The 21,301-nt window shown below is 39.1% G+C and overlaps 1 protein-coding gene across 3 annotated transcripts in view; it reads left to right on the top strand.

Annotated features, from left to right (window-relative positions):
- Rgmb (repulsive guidance molecule BMP co-receptor b) overlaps nt 1-13,221 on the top strand; it is a 28,219-nt gene extending 14,998 nt beyond the window's left edge. For all 3 annotated transcript variants that reach the window (XM_027927986.2, XM_071612385.1, XM_071612384.1), the window contains exon 5: nt 9,632-13,221. In XM_027927986.2, coding sequence (XP_027783787.2) covers nt 9,632-10,300 — 669 coding nt within the window. In that variant the 3' untranslated portion in view covers nt 10,301-13,221. The remainder of the gene's footprint in view (nt 1-9,631) is intronic.
- The last annotated feature ends 8,080 nt before the right edge of the window (nt 13,222-21,301 follow it).

Raw genomic sequence — 21,301 nt, 5'->3', positions numbered from 1 at the left:
ATAATAGAATTCTTACCTGTTGTGTTCAGGGTACTGGGTTTGATCTTTAACATTGCAGGAAAGCACAACAACAACAAACCCAAAACAAAATACACTAGTCTTTGAAGTGCATTTTAAATGATTCCTTTTCAATAAAATTTCAGGAATTTGTTACTAAATTATAATCCAAACAGTGGTGGTATTTTTAGTAATTGGTATTTGCAATCAATTTGAATGCTTTTGCTTTATCTTTCCTTTAGTTTTAATGTAGTCATATCCTTTCTGCCACTCTGGCTTTCTTGTACTATTCTTCAGTCTTAGTAAAGCAAAATAACAAATTGTTGGCCCTGTAACAATTTGTTGTGATCTGTTACCTGTTTTACTGAATTTTATCCTTGGGTGGAAGAAGGGTTTATCCTAAAGTAGCTGGCATTTGGGAAAGGGTCTGCTTTTTGTGCTTGACCAAACCAAATTCCTGCTGACCTGGAGTGTGGATTCTCTGAGGTGCCTTGTAAACCCTTGCTCCTACAATGAGCTACCAGCTCCTGGTAATCCCATGGCAGCACCCAGTACCTGTCCAAAACACATTAGGAAGCCCTACCCATCAGGGATGTGTGTGTGTGGTGTTTAATTCCATAATTATCCAGAAATTTCAAATTCTGTAGCTGCTTTCTTAGAAGTTTCTGGAACTTTACTACAAATGCTAAAGATGTAGAAAAACTTAGTTTTGTTCATTTTCATTTAATGTCTTTCTCAAACTGTATAATGCAAGGCTTTCCATGGTAATGAATCTCCATTCTCATGTAGGCTCCTAGACATGAGATAAGTCTGCTTTTCCTTTCTGATGCCTCTTAGCATGTTGGTATTTTCCCACAGTATCATATGGACAGGCAAACCAGTGTTCTGGATCATTCTGTATTGGTTACACAATCATCCAGACTTATCTGCATTGCAAAGGCTTTCAACTGTCATTTTAAGTATATCTCTGGATCAGTGTTTAGAAATTTGTCCTCTCTTGACCCCACACCTATTTATTTATTTATTTATTTATTCGTTTATTTATTTTTGCGGCCCATTATGTTTTTAGCATCTCTTCCAAGACCATGTAAGCTACACAGTAGCCATCCTTTCATATTTATAGGCTGAGAAAGATGCTCCTCCATCTCACTGGCAGAATTGTGATTCAAATGTATGGGTGACATTCATGCATGTGGTGTTGATATGCAGGGAGGACACAAAATTTAGGGAATATAGAGCACTTTCACAGAACAAACTGTCTTGCAAATAATTGTAATTCTTTAAATTTGAGATTGTTTTTTAGTTTTGTTATTATCCCATGTATTATTCAGGTAATTATTGCTGTCTCATAGAAATTAATCCCTTATGGTGATCCACTTTGCTTTATAGAGATACTAAAAAGTTATAAGACTCATTGAGACACATTGGAACATATGGGAAAGGAGTTTGTAGTTATAACCCATCCTAAGTATAATAATCTGTCTGATAAAATGTGTCATTAATTCGGTGCTACATTCGCAATACTAGGTATTAAAAGAACCACTGTGTTTAAGAGATTTAGGGGTGAATAATAGCCTCTGCCTGAATGTAAGCACATAACTGAAATTTATAGTTTTCAGTGGAGAAGTATGGGGTTTGTATATAAGCACATCTGTTTTCAGAGTTTCTTTGTAGCACATTGATGAGCTGCATTCATAAGTTTGTTCCCAGCGACATTACTCTGTAGGCTGACAGAGTGTCACAAAGGGTAGGGAGAGCAGGCCAGAGAGATCAGCTGCTGTAAAAACCTGCCCCAAACCATCACCAGGGCACACCCCTGCCTTGGTTGCTTTCACAAGTCAAATTTTTACTCCTGGGATTTGGCACACCTTTCCACCTCCCACAGTCAAGGTGGTCCCTCACTTGCATCGGTGTTTCCACAGTTAGCAGTTCTTAGTCATTTTTTAGGATCCCATTTCATCTTTAAAATGTTCCTGAAACCATATGTTACACATTCTTATCTTTCCTGACTTTATTTATTATAGAAACAGTTCTTTTAACATTAAAGGACAGGTTTTAGAAGGGCAGAAATCAGCTCCAATTCCAGGTGGCAGTGTTCTTATTTGTCCTTCTCTATTTCCTGCATAGCTCTTGTTTGTACTGGATTATAAGGTCTTAGACCCAGGAACTACTTAACTTTGCTTCATATAGTTTCAGTAGAGTGCCTGGAGGTAAAACAAAAAAACAGAGTACATGTGGTGAAAGAAAGCAGAGAAAGAAGGAGAAATTGTTAGCCATATAATGAACCTAGAAGTTTGAAAAGTCATTTTGTAAGGTGAATGGGCAAACCTTGGTTATTCATTATGCTACACTTTTCCAAAAGGGCACACTTTTATATTCTTTGTATGCATTAACATAACTCTGAGTAACAGTCTTTACAGGCTTTCTAATCCCTCGTGTCTTCCTCTGTCCCTGATATAGTTTGGAAGGAGGAGACCTTCAAAATTCCCCATTTGTAAGTGAAATTAACCCAAGGACTCTCAAACCAGGCAGGAATCCATGAGGGTCCTATAGGTCTCTGCTGCTTTAAAACAAACCTTCACCCCTCTGTAGTTTAAACCAGAGGCACCAGGCCAAGTCTGAGAGTTAGAACTTGTTTTTCTGTCACATTTCCAAATGTCTCTCTCTGCCCTGTTGAATTTTCTTTGCATCAACATTTTCAGGGGAAGGGGCGAGAAGGAAACATTGGATCGTTGGTAGTTTTTCTGTTGGCTTCAGTTAAGGCGAACAAAACAGTTTCTGCCCATGTGGAATGTGGCATGTAAAAAGTTATCTACAGTGTTGAACAATGAAAAATGCTACTTAACCATTTTTTCTTTATTTGTTTTGACTGCGGAAGAACTTGCTCTTCCACCGTTTTGAATTTTGTGTTCTAGGAGGTGGGGTAACTTAAGAACTTGTCCGTAAGTGATAAGTAACAAGAACAGCTAACATGCATCTAAGATACAGACTTTAACTGAACAGCCTTGCATTAAAAACATGGTCCTTTGGGGTCTAGATAGAACTTTAGGTGAATTGTTTCTGTGGAGAAGGGAGTTCTTTATGCTCCACTAGGCTGGTTATTTTGAGAGTTGGAGCTGAAAGAACATTTGGCTAATTCTGGTGGGTCTCTTTCATGTTGGAATATGGTGTCTGTGCTGTGGATAGAATTGATATGACAGCATTTAAACTCAAAGTTTTCATCTGCTCTACATGTGCTCCTGAAACTGGGGTGGGGGTTTATCTTTCCATTTAAGTCGCGTGTGCACAAGCACACACATACCCATGTGTACCTATGAGGTATTGATGTCATTCTCTATCTCTGTCCAGGGAAAATGAAGATAGAGGGATATTATAGGGTAGCATTCCTTTAAGTGGCTTCTTGAAATACATGGTCACTACTTCTTATCACCTCATTCCTAAATTTTCAAGGGGTTTGTTTGTTTGTTGTAACCATGGGGATTTGAAATTGAACTTAGAGCCTGATATAGGCATACACACCTATAATCCTCACTCAGGAGGATCACAAGTTGGAGGCTCTCCTGGGGGAACATAGTCTTTGTTTCAAAACTTAAAAAATAGGCCTGAGGATATAGCTCACTAAGTATAGTGCTTGCTTCACATGCACAAGGCCCTGGCCTTCAGTTAAGGCAAACTGTTTTTCCACCTTAACTGAAGCCAACAGAAAAACTACTACAAAAAATAAAGAGGGCTGGGATGTAGCTCGTTGGTAGAGTGCTTGCCTAAGCATGTGTGAGGCCCTGGGTTCAAATCCCAGTATCTAATAAATAAATAAATGTGTTGGGGATATAGGTCAGTGGTTGTGAGTGCCCCTGGTTCAATCCCCAGTACTACAAAAAGAAGAGGAGAAAAAGACATTAATCTTAGAAATGACAAGGCGTGTTTAGTGAAGACGCTTTACCTTTTTTTTCTCGCTTCCCAAAACCCAGAAGTGATCAAAAGGGCTGTGGTTTCTTCTTTGCCACCCATTTTGGGAAAAACCACCCTGAACCCAGGCACAGAGCATTTGCCAATGCCCTGCCCCCCCAGCTCCCATCCGGAGGGGGATGCCTGAAGGCAAGACCTTCTGGGGCAGATTCTGAGCAACTAAGTGTTACTGCCTCCAGCCCAGGCTGTCACCTTTCAAAATATTTTTAGCCTCTAGTCTAAAAAGGAGTGGCAGCCCAGGCTTGTAAGGCAGGCCTCACATGCTTACCTTCACATCTGTAAGCATAGGGAGTTCCTTTGGGGGCTGGCTTCTTCACAGTGCAGTCTGAGCACAGCAGACAAGCTGAGGGAAAAAACCTCTTTGGAGTCTTTGGAATAACTGAGACTTATAGGCCTAGAGGCCTCTCCTCCTCCTGCTCAGTGTCACGTTACTCTGTTGTATAGAAGGAAGCTGGCCAGGTTCCCTGTCTCTGTGCCTATTTGTGCTTCAGCTTTCCTTGTTTTAAGTGTATAGAAAATACTCTTTGAAAGTCAGCATTTTTGTGCCTGTCCCTTTTATGTGTCATCCCTGGGCCAGCTTCCCTTTCATTCTTGAATGTTCTTTCCAGCCAGTGAGCTTGATGCTTCTCCGGACCACCCTAGCAGCCTTCAGCTGTGGGTGTCCTTCCCTTCTGGTTTGGCTTTTTCTTTCTCCATCTGCTGCCAAGTACCCCTCGAGCAGCCAAGGCAGCCCCTGTTCCTGCATGTATTTATTACCTAGGGCAACACTGAAGAATAAGTGTGATCCATTCCATTTCTCTGGATCCTTCCTGTAAGTGCTCCAAGAATAGAGCTCCATGGAAGGAGACTTGAGAGTAGAGAAACCTACATATTTTGGTATATGTTTTGAAGGTAGTAGGATTTTTTTTTGTGTCTCAGTTAAGACTTAAAAGGCGTCTATGATGATAATATTTTAAATCAGCCGTTCAGCTTGTAAACACATGTACTATCTTACTGTTAGTATCTAATCCTAGTCCAATAAAATTTTTGAACAACTTGTATTTTTATGTGTCTTTTTCTCTGTGTAAGATATTTGATATATAGGCTGAATTGTGATTGTAAAATTACATTCCAGTTCACTGAGTTCACAACTTCCTAACAGATTGTCTTCCTTATTTTTTTAGGAAAACTGTCAGTGACATCACATATTTCCCAGCCCAACATTTTTTCTGAAATATGGTGCATATAAAACCTTCGTGGGTTTTGCATGAAATTGTTCAGACAGAAAGGTTTTTTGTTTTTTTAAATAAATGTGCTTTTTATTTTTATTTTTTAAAAATCTTCCTGCAATTTTGTGTAACCATAGGACAGTTGCCTCTCTTCCTGAAGGGAGTAGAAGTAGCTCTGCTTCAGCTGAGATCCAGACTTCTACTTACCCTAAAAGATGGGCAGGTGGAGCTAGGGAGGATTGGCAAGGAAGGTGCCTCAAAGCCCTCTGCTGCCTTTGAAGCTTCAGAGCTTCCTGGGTTTTCACTTCTCAACTTTTGGAGAAATTGACCCTCAGAAATAGAATTTGAGTGTGTTGGGAATGGAGCTGAAGCCTGTTTTTCTCTTTGAAGCGTGTGCTCTTGCTAGAATGGTTTTGTTGTTCTCTCTAGAGGTCTTGTTGTCAGCTCTTGCCCCTCCCATATGTAAGAGTGAAAGGGTATAGTCTCATTCTCTCTCACAGTCTGCTGTTTTTTCAGCCTGTAATTATACCCAGAGAGTGGCAAAGTAGACATATGAGCTAATTATATGAAATAAAATTCATTTTAACTTCCTTTGACATAAGCAGAATTTTAACCAGGTACCTATCAGAATTGTGTTTCCATAAGTTTCAAACTAATTTCTGTGACAACTTAAATTTAGCTTCCAGATCCACCTTAAGCCAAGAGAGATGAATTCCTCCATCTGAAAGTCCAGTTCTGGTATTTGAGGATCCCAGAAAGGTCCTGTACTTGCAGTGCCAAGTGGCCTGATTGAACGCCAATAAATGTTTCTTCCAAAATACAATATGAACAAATAGTTAAGTGCACAGCCTTTGGGGAATTCTGCTGTTTTAAAACCTATGTACAGCATTTTGCAAGGCTGTTGTCCCTGGGGAAAATATCTGGATTTCTTGGAAAGGCAGTCCTGTTTTCCTTGTTGTGGGCTAGTTCATTTTCATTTAATATATTTTCTTTCCTTATTTTGTTTTCCTGATGGAAAGGAGAGGCTCTTTTGTTGCCTTTCATGTGTGGAGAGGTTGGTTGTGTAGCTGTATCTTCCTCTTCCTAATAGAGAGTTGTGGGTAGTGAAGATCTCAGGGAGTGAAACATTAAAAATAAATGAGGAGAACTAGAGTAGTTTGTCTAAGGTAGGGTTGAGAGAGACTGGGTGGGGGAGGTTTAACAAAAGACATTGATGTTTTAAATGTACAGAAATGCCATGCATCAATAATAAATGGTGTGGCATAGAATAGATGTGCCAAATTGAGTTATTACGGCATATGGATCAGTGCATGGGGGAGGGGGAAAGTTAACAGAATAGCTGGTGTTTTGAATACTGTGTGAAAGCTTTTAAATACGATTTTGACTATTCTGTTTTTATGTTCTGATAACTGCTATTTGGAAGTTGCAAAAACTCCCACTGAATTTTAATGTTTTTGATGCTATAACTATCAAGAATGACTCAGGAGACCAAGGCAGGAGGATTATAAGTTCAAGGGTTGCCTGGGCAACTTAGCAAGACCCTTTCTCAAAATACAAAAAAGACAGAGTCTGGGGTGGGCAGCAGAAGTGGAGCTTACTGGTAGAGCACCCCTGCGTTCAATCTTTAGTATCACAAGAAAGAAGAATAATGAATGAAGTTTGCTTTTCTGAAGAGGAAGACAACCTGAAAATAAATTTGTTGCCCTTCACAGCTGAGTGCTTGCTTTTTAAGAGCTCATGTTGTAATTGTTCTGAGGAATGAAATTACATTACAAAACTCAAGTCATGTGACTTTATTACCCAGAAATTTCTACATTTACACTGATTATATATCTACATACCTAGTCAGTACATACTTAAACTACAGAGGAGCTCTCAGGAGGCCTCACTCATGCTGTGGGATCAATTCATCACCTCAGCATGTTGATTCAGTGAGTAATTCTATACGGATTCTGTGAAAATCATCTCACCCAAAAGAGAAAATCACTCCTAGAAAATTGGAAAGACAAACAGAAATCTGTGAGGAAAACTGAAATATTTTGTAGGTATATATGTTAGAGGAGTCAGGTTTTCCTGTGACCCTTCTAGGTATGTGGAGTTGTCATTTGTGTTACAGGCATTGCAGGGATTGAGAGCGTGAGATGTTTGAAATCAGACTTCTGAGTTCCTGAGGTGGAATTGGTGTGCTTAATGAAAAAACAGGCTTCTTAAGATGTTTGGAACTATTCCACTCATCTTAGTATGGAGCATTGCTTGTCTGTTCAGAAACCTGTTTGGAATTGGATATCTCTTCCTTGTTGACCCAACAAAAGTAATTCCTCTTTGTTTTTCCTAATGTGAACAAAAAAGTTCTTGCAAATAATTTTGTTTGTCAAACTAGAAAGACAAATTAGATGTTATAGAAGAGTTTGTTTAATCTGAGTATGTTATAGTTGAAAATGAAGATAGTGATTATATAAAGTCTGTTACTAGTCTTATTTTAGTCATTTGTATTATTAACCTTCAGGTGCAGAATTTACTTGAATTTATCTTTTCACCTCCAAGGGATCCCAGTGTGCTTTAAACAGCACTTGTCAAACTGACTTTAGAGCCACCAAATAAATCTATTTTATAGTCCCATTAGATATCTAACTCAAAACCCCCATTCACTCTGGAAGGTCTTATGCTTGGATGCACAGCAAATTTCCTGAAATCATCTCTGGTACACCTCCTTCAGGCTGTTAAGGAGGTGTTGAAATGTGAGAAGGCTGGTAGTGAAATCAAATTGTGGCTCAGGGTAATTAGGAAGGGAGAAAGCCCAGCATTTTCATAGCACATTGTCTGGCTTTTAGTTGCAGCTGCAAACAACGGATATGAATTTAACCAGTTGCTGCAGTGCAGCTGGTTCAGATCTGGCTTTATAACTGGCTGAAGTAAAATGAAATGGCTGGAAAATTCCAGTCAAGTAACACCAGTGGGAACATGTGGAATTAAATAGTGTGAGCAAATTCTGGCTGAGTTGGGGAAAAACTTCAGACATAAACCTGAGGGTGGTGGTGAGGACTTGGAGGGGGGCATTTTCAGGCCTTTTTAACAAGGGCCTATTGTTTTGATTAGTTCCCTTGCAGGAGCTGGAAGGTTCCCTACATCCAGAGCCACTCACAGAGTGTTTGGCTTGTCTGCCTCTTCTTGACTGAAGTCACCTGATCCTTTTATTTTTTGTTCAAGAGGGAAGAAAGAAATGAGCTGTTACCTCAGTTACTAACAATAACACAAATCTCCAAATGTAGTCTTTTTTTCTTTGGAGCAGTTTTCCCATTTATGTGACACACAAACCCCTGTCTCTTCATAGGTACCTCCCTTCCGCTACCCTTACTGCATGTTGGAGGCAAAGGTGTGTTAAAGGTTCAGTTTAGTTGTGTTTTTATAACTGTTCTAATTAAAGGATTCTGCAGGGAAGAAAATGGGCTTACTGAAGGGAAGCATTTACATTTTCAGTAGATGGGTTTTTTCTCTCCCTGCATTGTGTATGTGATTTGAAGACTTGAGAGTTGGCTAGGAAGAGCTCTGAAGAGTCAGAGGGTCCTGGCACTGCTGGGGAAACATTTGCTCTAACTAAGTCTGGGTTGTGTAGTCTTTTCCAGCAGTTGGGAGCTATATTTGCCAAATGATTTCCCTGTCATGGGGATACAAAGCATCAGATTGAGAGACTTAAAGAAATTGTCCCTGAGGCAGATGGCTAGTAGCTGTTTCTGAGGTGCACCTCCATACTCTGCCTCATCTCTTAGAATTTACATTAAGTTTGCAGTGATAAGTCAGGACTGGTATACTGATAGCCCAATGAAGAATCTTTTTAAAAAGCAGAGTTCTGGTAAATACATTGTTAATTAAGCCCCTTAAAACTTTCTATATAATTTAGGCAACTCTTTCCCCCTCTCAGAGCTATGCTAGTCTCAGTCATTTTTGGAAAGAGACAGATACAAATTATCAATAAAAATTGCCTGTTTCCCAACAGCAACACTGTTCTCTGTCTTATAAAAGTAAAAAAACTTTTTTCATCCAGGTGTGGTGTCCCTGCCTGTAATCCCCACAATTCAGGAGACTGAGGCAAGAGGATCACAAGCTTGAGGCCAGGCTGGGTAACTTAGCAAGATAGTCTCAAAAAAATAAAAAAAAACTTTTATAAAGGAGAGGCTTGGGATATATCTCAGGATTCCTGGGTTCAATCCCCAATACCAAAAGAAAAAAAAAAGCCTTTTTCTTTATGCACGCTCCTTGGGTCCCCTGAGTTTATGTTAAATTTTAATTCTAAATACGTGAGATACTCTTTATTTTTCAACATTTCTGAGACAGGAGTTTTTGCATTAAGATTGGAGATTCTGTTTTAAATTGTTTTACTCCAGGTGGAGGGGCATGCTTGCTATCGGGGGAGGGCATTCTGCTCCCACCCATTGTGTTGACCTTTGTATGTGTTCCCACAGATCACGATCATCTTCAAAGCTCACCGTGAGTGTACAGATCAGAAAGTATACCAAGCTGTGACAGATGACCTACCAGCTGCCTTTGTGGATGGCACCACCAGCGGTGGGGATGGAGAAGCCAAAAGCCTGCTTATCGTGGAGAGGGAGAGTGGTCGCTATGTGGAGATGCATGCCCGCTACATAGGCACCACAGTGTTTGTGCGACAGCTGGGTCGCTACCTGACCCTTGCCATCCGAATGCCCGAGGACCTAGCCATGTCCTTTGAGGAAAGCCAGGACCTGCAGCTGTGTGTGAATGGCTGCCCCCTGAGCGAACGAATTGATGATGGGCAGGGCCAGGTGTCTGCCATTCTGGGGCACAGCCTGCCTCACACCTCCTTGGTGCAGGCTTGGCCTGGCTACACACTGGAGACTGCCAACACTCAATGCCATGAGAAGATGCCAGTGAAGGACATCTATTTCCAGTCCTGTGTCTTCGATCTGCTCACCACTGGTGATGCCAACTTTACCGCTGCAGCCCACAGTGCCTTAGAGGATGTGGAGGCACTGCACCCCAGGAAGGAACGCTGGCACATCTTTCCCAGCAGTGGCAATGGGACTCCCCGTGGTGGCAGCAATTTGTCTGTCAATCTAGGACTCATGTGCTTGATCCTTATTGTGTTTTTGTAGGGGTTGTCTTTTGTTTTGTTTTTATTTTTTGTCTATAACAAAAATTTAAAATATATATTGTCATAATATATTGAGTAAAAGAGTATATATGTATATACCATGTATATGACAGGATGTTTATCCTGGGACACCACCAGATTGTACATATTCTGTTTGGTTGTTTTCACATATGTTGGATGCAGTGTTCTTTGATTGTATCAATTTTGTTTTGCAGTTTTGTGAAATGTTTTATAATTGTCCCTACCCGGGAACCTGTTAGAAAGCACTTTATTTTTTATATATTAAATATTTATGTGTGTACCTGGTTAATATGTATAGTACATATACACAGACACCATACCCAGCATTCCCTTGGAAGGTGACCAGTTGTCTGTAGCTATTCTTGGCTTTTCCCCTTGCCCTTTCCCATTGCTACTGATTTGCCACAATGTGTAGTTTTCACTGGCCACCTCCTGATGGAGCTGCCTCCTTTCCTTTGGAGTGTGACCCTACCCTTTCTTCTGCCCTCACTCAGTTGGAAAGGACAGTTAACTCTTCCCTTATAGGTGCTTTTGACTCTTGTAAATGCTGATCTTAATAAGGAGCCCTTTCTTAACAGCTGTCACTTTTTTTTTTTTTTTTTTGGAAGGCGGAGAGAGTGTTGCTATAATTATTTTCTTTCAAGCACATGTGTTGTTAAGTTGAACCTATGAAACTGCCATTTCCATAGGTAGAAAGGTCCTTCGTGATGGCAGTTTATAGATAAATATCAGACAGTTTATAGATAAATATCTTGCTGGATCTCAGTAGCTCTCACATTTTTTCTCATCCCATACTCAATTTAAATTGTGGTTTTCCCCTCTTTTAACTCTATTCCCTTTAAACAAAATATGAAACCATAAGTTTAGTAATAATCATGACTTGCTCTTTCTTCATAATTTGTGGGAGCCCACGTTCTTAGTTTTCTCTTCTTTAACTGTTTGGGCCCAGAAACATTCTCCTTCTCTTCACCCCATTACCCCTCCTCTGCCTCAACTTAAGAATTTGAGGGTAGGGTTTGTTCATCTTCCTTTGATGTTGAGACCCAGAGCCCATCACAGAGTTCTCTGTGCTTCCTTGCCCGCTACTCCCTGGTCTTCGTGAGAGTCTTTGACGTCTTCGTGCATGATGAAATGGAGTAGGGTGTTAAGGACAGAAAAGCCCCCTAGGCCTAACCCAGCATGCACTTACCTGTGGTGCTGGTCAGTCCAGATTTCTCGTTACCTAACTTCATGCTCCCCAAGTCTCTCTTTTTAAATCGGATACTCTTAACACCTGTAGTTGAACATTAGTTGCTCTTGTAACTTGGTGAAATCCCTATAGAGTAAAATGATTCCTCGTCTCACCTCTTCCATTCTGTTGTTGGTGCCCCTTGCAAAAGGGAAAGAACAACAACAAAAACAAGAACAGTAAATGAGAAAGTTAACTCCAGGATAGGTAGGTTTATATTGTGATATCCAGTTGTAAATGTTTGGTTCCAAGAAAAACTGGCACTGTTGTACTTTAATAATTCAAGTTTACATAAATGCGAACAAAAGAATTTCAAATACCATCATGATTGAGGCCAAGAGTATGCTGAGTTTTGGTTGACCAGGTCATGGTTTTTGCCATATCCTGTTGACCAGTGGCACTGCTGGAGGCCCAGAGTGGCAGCAAGATCTCATTTTGTAAAGTTCTATTTCTTAGTGGACTGATGTAACTTCCAGTCTCAGGATGGTATTGTGAGTTCATCTGGAGGTGGCAAACCTCTGCTTTCTGGTGTATGAGAGAGTAATCTTGGGCAGCCTGGGAAAATAAGGCACCTTAAAAGATTCAACTCTGGAAAGTTGGAACCTAACCCTGTTACAGAAGTTGGACTAGGGACCTACCTGCCATCAGCTCTGATACTTGGCTGCTTTTATTCACCTGTGGTGCCATGTGCCCAGTTCAGAAGCTATTGTAAGCTAGTAATGTTATTTTCTAATCGATTAGAATAAAGGAGGAAAAATATCAAGGATACTTTTAACCACTATTTTTGTGCAAATAGTATGAAAGTGAAGTAAAAGCAATAGTAGAGATTTCTACAGTGTCTGGGTTTAGAATGTATTTGATTAATTAATACACCTTTGTCCTTTTCAGGGAAAATAAACACTTCTACCAGTAGTTGGGGGAAAAAATTTGGGTTTTGCCATGTCATTTAGCTGAAACGATGCTTAAAAGCATCTTGCATCACTAGTATTAGGATCAGTGTATTTACTTATTTTCACTTTTTAAGCGATGTCCCTGTAAAACCTTTATAGTCCCCACAGATAACTTTCAGAAGTAGATGTGTTTTTCTAGAGAAGAACCAGGTTGATTTTTCTTTAGAGTTCCAAGAGAAAATGCTGCTTGCACATGTTGGTTCATGAAGTCCTTAGAAGAGCTTCAGGTCATACCAACAGGTGGATATACTGTAGCTATTCACAAGTCTCCTGGGGAAGCTTAACACTTGGGGGAAAACACTGGTTTTCACAGATGCTCTACATGGCTGTCTTTAAAAGACTTTTTTTTTTTTTTTGTCCTCTTTGCTATGCTTGGAACACCCCCCACCAGTGTGTTGAAACTTTGCAAAGAAACCTTTAGATGTGGTTCATAGGTATATGAATAAGTATCTGTGTAAAACAGTGTGCAGTGTGTAAATACTTAAATTATTATGCTAGAAAAATAAAGTGACATACCATGCTGTGGAATGTTTGTTCTGTGATTATAGTGACACCTGCTGGAAGAGCTGAGAAACAGCTGCAGAAGAGAGAAGGGGCGATTACAAAATCCCTATTAGTCATAACAAGTTGTGCCACCTGCCCACCAACTCACTTACTACTACTGTAGTTTTCCTTATAAATGTTAAGCAATTACAAATAAACCATTATCTGTGAGACTTACAATGATATTGTCACAAAGTTCTGTGTTTTGTAATAACTTTGCTCCCTTGAAGACAAGTAACCTGCCTGCACCTGGGTTCTTTTTAAGGTAGTATGGACTGCAACAATTTGCTCCTGTTGGGGAGGATCTTGGGCACAGGGTTTTCTAGCTTTGAAAACTTTAATAAATCCTCACTTGTTGAGATTCAATTATGATGGCTCTAAAAAGATTCACCACAATATCAAAAGTTGGTCTTTGTTCAAGAAACATACCAAAAGGTAGAAAAGTTTGGAAAAAAAACCTAAAGTAGGGGTTCAGAAATGCACTATCTGTTCTAGGTAGAAAGATAAATGAAGGAAATCTCAGTGGAGGGAAGTACATGTTCTTAAATAGAAAGCTTATCCATTGCATTTAGTGTTTACATCTAGCAGTTCAGAGCAAATAGGGAAAATTATTTCAGCTGAAACACATGAAGCAGGAGACAGTGATGTGGTCACTGAACACCTACTGTGTGTGTCTGTACTGAATCAACACAGTCTGCATCAAAATGAAAGCTATGCTTAAAACTAACTCAACATATTTATCTCCAACTTTTTAGAGACTGAAACTTGAACAATACCAAAAACCTAAAGGGTAAATTTTAATTTTTCTTAAATTACAAATGATGATATAAATTCCAAGCATCTTCTAAGTTATCTAACATCCTTTTAAAATAATTGTAGTCACAGTGTTGGCAGTATTCTGTGTTCTATTGTCGGGAATTAGTAAAGATAACAGTCTTAGATTGTTTTTTCTGAGCAAAGACATCTTCTTCCCACAAACAAATGTCTATATGTGGACCAAGGAACATTAACCTCTCACAGAGAATGTAATTGAGGCATTCAAAAGGAAGCAGCTTGCAAATCTCTATTATTTCATATTGTTTCCACTTCTACCTCATCTGTATGTCTTCCAAAGGGACAAGTCATATTCACAACATTATTATTTTGGTGGTGTTTTCCTTTGAGTGTTCTGTTCTTCCCAACACCATCCCAAGTATCACTAGTAAGCAAGATACTTGAAACTATCAACTAAATAATAAAATAATGTATTGCCTTTGTACCCAAAATGTTGTGCAAAAAAAAAAAAATGTGCTTGGAGTAGGAATGCCTTTCTCATCTCTCTCTCTGAAGAGTGTGCGGATTGACCAAGAGACTGGGTCATCCAGGCCCAGAATGAAACCCTAACACTGTGCAGAGCTAGGATATATGACCTCAGCCTTATCAGAATGATGTTAAAACCAATTGAGAAAGCCAATCTGTCAAATAGAATGTACTAAAATAGGTGCATCAAACTCCACATGTAGAAAGCAGCAATGGGCAATGTTTTCTAACAGGATTCATAGGTGATATTTCAATGATTCATGTTTTACTTCAATAATGAAAACTCCAACTCTAGAAGGAAAAAAAGTAAGCATTTTGCTACCAGATTGAATATACAAGACCAAACCATGGGTAAATTAACCAAGTAGATAGATAACATTTTTTTAAATAGGATTATTTCAATCAGTCATATACCACTGCCAAGGGAATGGTGCTATTTGATAGCCTGGAAGGCCTCCAGAGCCCTGTAACAGGAAGCAGTAAGGTAGGATTTATTGAAAGGGAAGAAAAATGGGAACAATAAATTTATTTCCCTGTGAGATCTTGTCTTGAGCTGCTAAGTAGCAATGCTATTAATGCACTGTGGGGCATTGGTGCCAGGAGGACAGAGGGGAAAGTTATTGATTGGCTTCCTCTAAGTGTCAGGGAAGGGATTCCGGACCTGAGTCACTTCATCTTCCTCTTTGGAAAGGAAAAGAAAAGAGTGAAATAGCTTGTGACAACACAAAGTAAGATCCTCAGCATCCTATCAAACTGGAAATTTGGGTGGTATTGGGAAGTCGAGAAAGGGGTGAAAAGTTTATCTGTGATTAAGAGTAGCAACAGGCAGAAAGAGCTTAGAAATCCAAGTGAGAAATGTGGAAATGCATCCTGATTACATTTTGAGCCACAGGACCTTGATAAAAGGTTCACTTTGTGTAGATTTTTTTTTCTATATTCTACCTTAGGGGAAACATTATACCATCATGGTAAGATCATAAGTTATAGGATCACACCATTCTGAGTATAAATTCACTCGATTTCCTCATTCTGCCTCCTTGGACATGCAAAGCCATAACACATTTAGCCTTCAGTTTCCTCCTGTTCATGAAAACCTGAAGAGAACACCTCAAACATTCATTGTGAGGATTAAATTTATTCTTTTATCTTAATTTCTTAGCATAGTACCAGAATCAGACCTAGTGTTCAACATACAATACTTTAAAATATGAACATTCAAGAATTTAGGACTGGCAAAAGTTCTGCAGAGTTTAGATACATGAATGAAGAAGAAAAACTCTCTCACGACTGTCCGGTGAGGTCCAAGAGCAGTCAAGGTAAGGTGCCACCTGCTTACCTCCTCACTGCAGCTGCTCCCACCCCCAACCATTTGCTTGGACCAAACTACAGGGATTAAGAGTGACCTGCAGATAGGAAGAGCTCTGAGGGAAAGCTTCTATTAGTGAAATTCCTACTAAAGGTTGGTGGCTAACCATGTATTGCATACCTGTTCAAATTGGAGTACCAGTAGAGAGAACATCTAATTTGGGTAAAAACATTCCAAAATATCTTCATAGTCTAACCTGCAAATGGAAAGTGTGAGAAGAGGGCATCCAGTGCTCATAGCAAAGCCATAACTCTACTCCAACAGACCCCTTACAATTGTTCAGCTAGGCCAGTGGCAGAATTCTCATCCTCTCAAACGTGCTTGAAATAGAAATGGAGAAAAAGAAAAGGCTTCCTGGAGGGGACTGACTGGTTTAGACTGGCCAATCAAGCAAAGTCCTTCCCCTCTGATTTTAATATTTCTTTCTCCAACATGAGAGGTGAAAGGAGAGGAGTTAAGAGAAATTGCACTTACACGCTCAACATACAGACCACACACGGAAAAGCTTATGCAAAGAAAAGATATTGGGAAAGATTATGAAATAATAGAAATGGGAAAGAGAAAGGGACAGAAAGTGACAAAGCTTGAAGGGGGGAAGACTGTTAAGATATACAATTAATGAAGACCTGAACAAAACTGCAGGTGATGCATGGGGTATTGATGGAGAAGAGCAGAGACATGGAGGAATCAGATATCCTCTTTTTATATGTTTTAAAATTTATTATACATCCCTCAGACATTGAAGAGCTTAATAATTGACCAAGATTCCCTGGTTTCATCAACAAATTCAACTTGAACTATCTCCAGCACACAGACAAAAAGGAGGGACTGACTTATTACAAGGTTACTGAGGCATTTTGGGGAACCAAAGGGCAGGAAGGCAGAGTGAGCTCACAGGCTGGACACCAAGGCTGGGAAGCATCAAGAATCTCATCTCTGCTGCTGATTCTATAAGCACTTTCCTCTCACTCACACTGCAGGCTGATTTCTCTGCTCCATGGGTACTTTTGGCAGAACATGAACGGCTCAAGGAGTATGGTTCCATCTATCTTCAGAGAGTTTGCAGTTCCAGGGGAAAATCTCTCTGGCTCAGTTTGGGCCAGTTAAATCTGCATAGCATCAGGCAGCAGGCATCTCCCTGTTTTCACTTGTAGTATTGGAGAATATTGTCATAAGAAGGTAAATATTCATCCTGTAATTTTACTTATCCAACACTTGTTTATCATTACAGAAATGAATTCCACCACATTGGTCTGAATCAGTGGGGTCTGAAACTAAAGAACATTTAGTCTGTTTTTTGTATAGCCCTTTGTATACACACACACACACACACACACACACACACGTATAATGCTGATAAAGCCTTAGGTAAGTTTCAGTATTTGTAATCACTTGATAAAGATATGCCGAAACTTGTCCACTCATAAGAACCACATTCTTTGGCAATCATGGGATAGGATTATGAATTCAATAATAATAATAACTCACTGCAACTGAGTAGGAATTTCAGTGAGTAGGAAGACTGGACTGAGTATAGCACTAAAGGGAAGAGTCATTCATTTAACAAACTTTTATTGAGTACTTACTAAGTCCAAACAATTGAGAACTCGGTAATTAGTATTGCATAGCCATATTTCCTTACCTAGAAGAACTTACAGTGAGGCAAAAAGAAGAATATGATGTTCAACCTTCAGTGCTCAACTTTGAAATGTTTTTAAATAGGCTGATATAGTTTTCATCTATCAAGGGTAATTTATCTCTATATTGCCTATCCAAAATTCCTATTAGGTTATTTGTCTCATGGTATGTGCATTGGCTGGGCTCCACTGGAGATCTCTTTCTTGAGATCTCTCATGCACTGATTGTTAGAAGTCACTTGAGGTGGCAGTGACCTGAAGCCTCCTTTGGATGGGACATCCACCATCCACGATGGCTCACTTAAATAGTGGCAGTCAATGATGACTGTCTACTGGGAGGTCAATGGGGATATATACCAAAGTAGCCACATATGGCTTTTTCTGTGTGACTTTAGTGTGAGCTTCTCATAGCATAGTGGCTCTGAGAGGTAGTGTATCAAGAGTAAACATAGAGCAGAGTAGTTTCTTAATTACCAGGAAAGATATAAATAAAATGTGGTTAAGGGATACACAAAGAACTAGCATAGTGTCTCTTCCACTATCTTCTACTGATCAAAGTACCAAGACAGAGAATAAACTCCACCTCTTGAGGGGGAGTAGTATTAAGATCACATTACTTTCGGTAATGTGGGATTAGCGATCTTGAGCTATCTAGAAAACACCATCTGCCACAACTAGAAAAGTCATTGTTCTGAGTAATATTTCATTTCAAAATTATTTTAAAAACTAGTACAAAACTCTTGGATGCATTAAACCACCATCTGTCTAGCAAACCAGGTTATCCCATCTACTCTTTCCTATGGGAAAGAAAAAAAGAATCTCAGCTGGAGAAGGAATTCCCTCCAATGGTAAGTAAGTACTAGATCAGATATCACATGACACACACCCATACCCCTTATAGTACAGAGACTAGCCTCTAATATCAAGGGCAAAATTAAAAATTCAAGCACAGTCTTTAGTAATAATAAGTCTAATGCTTACCTCAGAGAGTTATTTCCTTTCAGATCTTCATTAATTCAACAAAAATTAATCTATCAAAATTATATGATATTGTTAAATTTTAGGCTGCATAAAAGCATTGAAGCTGGATCTCATCTCTCCTGGAAATTAAACAATTTATTTCTGCCAAAGGGCAGAAAAACATCTCTTCTTCAGGATTAGACTTGGTAACAGTTGACATCACTCATTATTGAGTGGTTTCTCCCCACAAAAAGCCTGCCAGATTAAGTTGCCCAAGATACAGAATTAGCTTTGAGTAGGCTGCCTTTTGACCTGCATTAATTTAGAAACAGTTTCAAGCATCTCTTGCTTGCCCATCAATGGAAACAAAATCACTTTAAAGTCTCAACATGTTATCCAGTGCTCCACATAAAGAGAACTATAAGTAATTTTTATAATAACTAACACCAGCTAACTTTGGTGAACTGCTTGCAATTCTTTATTTTTGGGAAGGGCCACTAGGTATACTTAGAAAACCTCAAAATATTCTCCTAATGTTGAAAAATGTCACACCTTCCACGTATTTTAATCTTCTTTAAGATAATTTGCTTAATCAGGGACCTAGAAAATCCCAAATAGTAAATAACAGGTTCTGGTATAGCAGGAAGAGAGGATAGTATATTAGGAATTCTTAGTTGCACTTTCTTCTGGAAAGAATTTCCTCCTCCATTATGTTTTGGTATAATAGATAAACATGCACCCAGGACCTCCAAAATTTCAGTCCCCTTTCTAGCTCCCACTCCCAGTATAAGCCATGCTGCCATTTATCAGCACTGACAAGACTGATGATTCCCAAGCTTCTGAGTGATGAAATTACAAAGAAAGTAGGAGAAGGCTTGTTCACCAGAGGGCAGTTTGAATTGATTGTGGACATATGTCAAAGATGTGGCTCAATGAATTCAGGGGGTGGGCACAGGTGGCCCAGTGAAGAAGGTTACTTCCTTGGGCTCTCTCTGACCTCAATTTAAACAATTTATTTACAGTTGGGATTCTGTGGGTTTTCCATGACATTAAAGTGAGTTGAACACATCAATGGACAACATAAGAATTACCCACTTGGAAGCCTCCCTGGACCAAGAAAAGTGATGCATTTAGATTTTGGGGAAAAACTCACTAAAGACCAAGATGATAGAAATGTGGGAAGAAATACCAGATGGCAAAATAAATGGTTTGTTTCTCAGAGAAATAAGTAGGTCAGTGTTCCAAATATCCCATTTCATTAACAGCATCAACATGCTCAATTGCCATCAATGGGTTATCTGATTAAGATGGGAAGAATGTCCATTAAAAAGTGTAGTATGAATCAAAACTTTCAAGATGTAAACATACATTTAAGGCATTCTTTTTGGACGGTATTAATAGTATGTTGAGAAACACTTTTTTTTTTGGTCAGAAAAATAAAATCTTAAGGATTTGATTTTTTTAAAAGACTATGTATTCCTTCTTCTCTTGAGAATCTTCCTCTATTTCTCAAGATTGCTGACAAAACTTAAAAAAAACTAAAATGACCTCAGTTATCCTTATTCTTGCCTTCTGTCATGCGATTCTCAAATATCTTCAAGTACTTAAAAATGTTTAGGATAAACAATGAAATTACCAAATGAAAATTTGAGGTAACATGCTGAAATTTTAGAGAATAAAGGAGGAAATTTTCTTTCCACTTCAACCCTGGAATATAAAAATGATAAATAGAAGCATTGACCAACCCCCAAACTCTTGCTAAAGGTAGGCAAGTGATGTTTCAGATTGGTGTCTGGAACAGTCAAGCTCTGGGTCTTCAATACCCCTAACTTCCACATGTCTCATTTTTGCCATCTGGTTTAGCTCGTCCATTCTTGCCTGGAACTTTGTTATGGAAAACAAGATGGATTTACCAGCTGAACCTCTGCAATCTCTTTCTCGATAGATATTTTGCAAGAATGCTCTGCCTTTGACATATATCTCAGCATAATATTATATAATATGTAGATCAAAATTGTATTTTCTGAAGTATTCTGGAAAATTCATCTATCCAAAACACATCCAAAAGTAAACAGGAAGATAAAATGATATGTGAGCCACCAAAAAAATCTTACAGAATACTCCAGAATACCCATTAGCCATTGTTCAGAACTTGCTTGCCTCTATTTAGATACAATTCTTACATGCTTAATCTACCAACTTTTTATTCATCCAGCATCCTATTCTACAAAAAGAGAAGCAGTGAACATCCAGATAGAAGAAACATGGCCGGCAGAAGTGGGAGCACTGGAAATAACCAAAAATAAACCTGATGATGGCTTTGGATGCAGAAGAGAGAACTTCAAAACACACTAAGGATAAAAGGGATGTCATTCTAAAACTGGAATGAGGAAACAGACAGACTTGTGCTTCTCAACATGCCTACGACCTTCAAAGAGGTTTATTATAATGGAACTGAGTCATCAAGGAAAAGTTAAATTATGTTTCAAATTCGCCAAATAAGAAGGCAGAAGATATATTTGCCATTCTATAACCTTTCAATATATATGGCTGAAATAATTTTGCTTATTAAATAGATATTGAATGTTTACCATGTATTAAACTGCACTCCCTCTACCCCCACCTTTTAATTTGTTCTTTAATTTTTAGATAACTGAGGCCTTGAAGATAAGATATGTATTGGTTCCTAATGATCTATTCAACCATAAGCCAGGCCATAAAGATAGTCGATAACTGAACCAGAATGGCTGGCCTTCTGCTGGTCCACTGCAGCCCCAAATCTCCCTCGTGAGCTGTTCATGATGTGACAGAAGGAGATGATGAGATACAGACAAATAAAATCCATTGCTGTGGGCTGGGATTGTGGCTCAGTGGTAGAGCACCCTCCTGGCATGGGCGGGACCCGGGTTCGATCCTTAGCACCACATAAAAATACAGGCATTGTGTTGTGTCCATCTATACCTAAAAAATAAATACTAAAAAAAAAAAAAATCCATTG

The sequence above is a fragment of the Marmota flaviventris genome, chromosome 5 (genome assembly GCF_047511675.1).
Source record: "Marmota flaviventris isolate mMarFla1 chromosome 5, mMarFla1.hap1, whole genome shotgun sequence".
Taxonomy (NCBI): Eukaryota; Metazoa; Chordata; class Mammalia; order Rodentia; family Sciuridae; genus Marmota; species Marmota flaviventris.
This window is presented reverse-complemented; position numbering and strand designations above follow the sequence as displayed.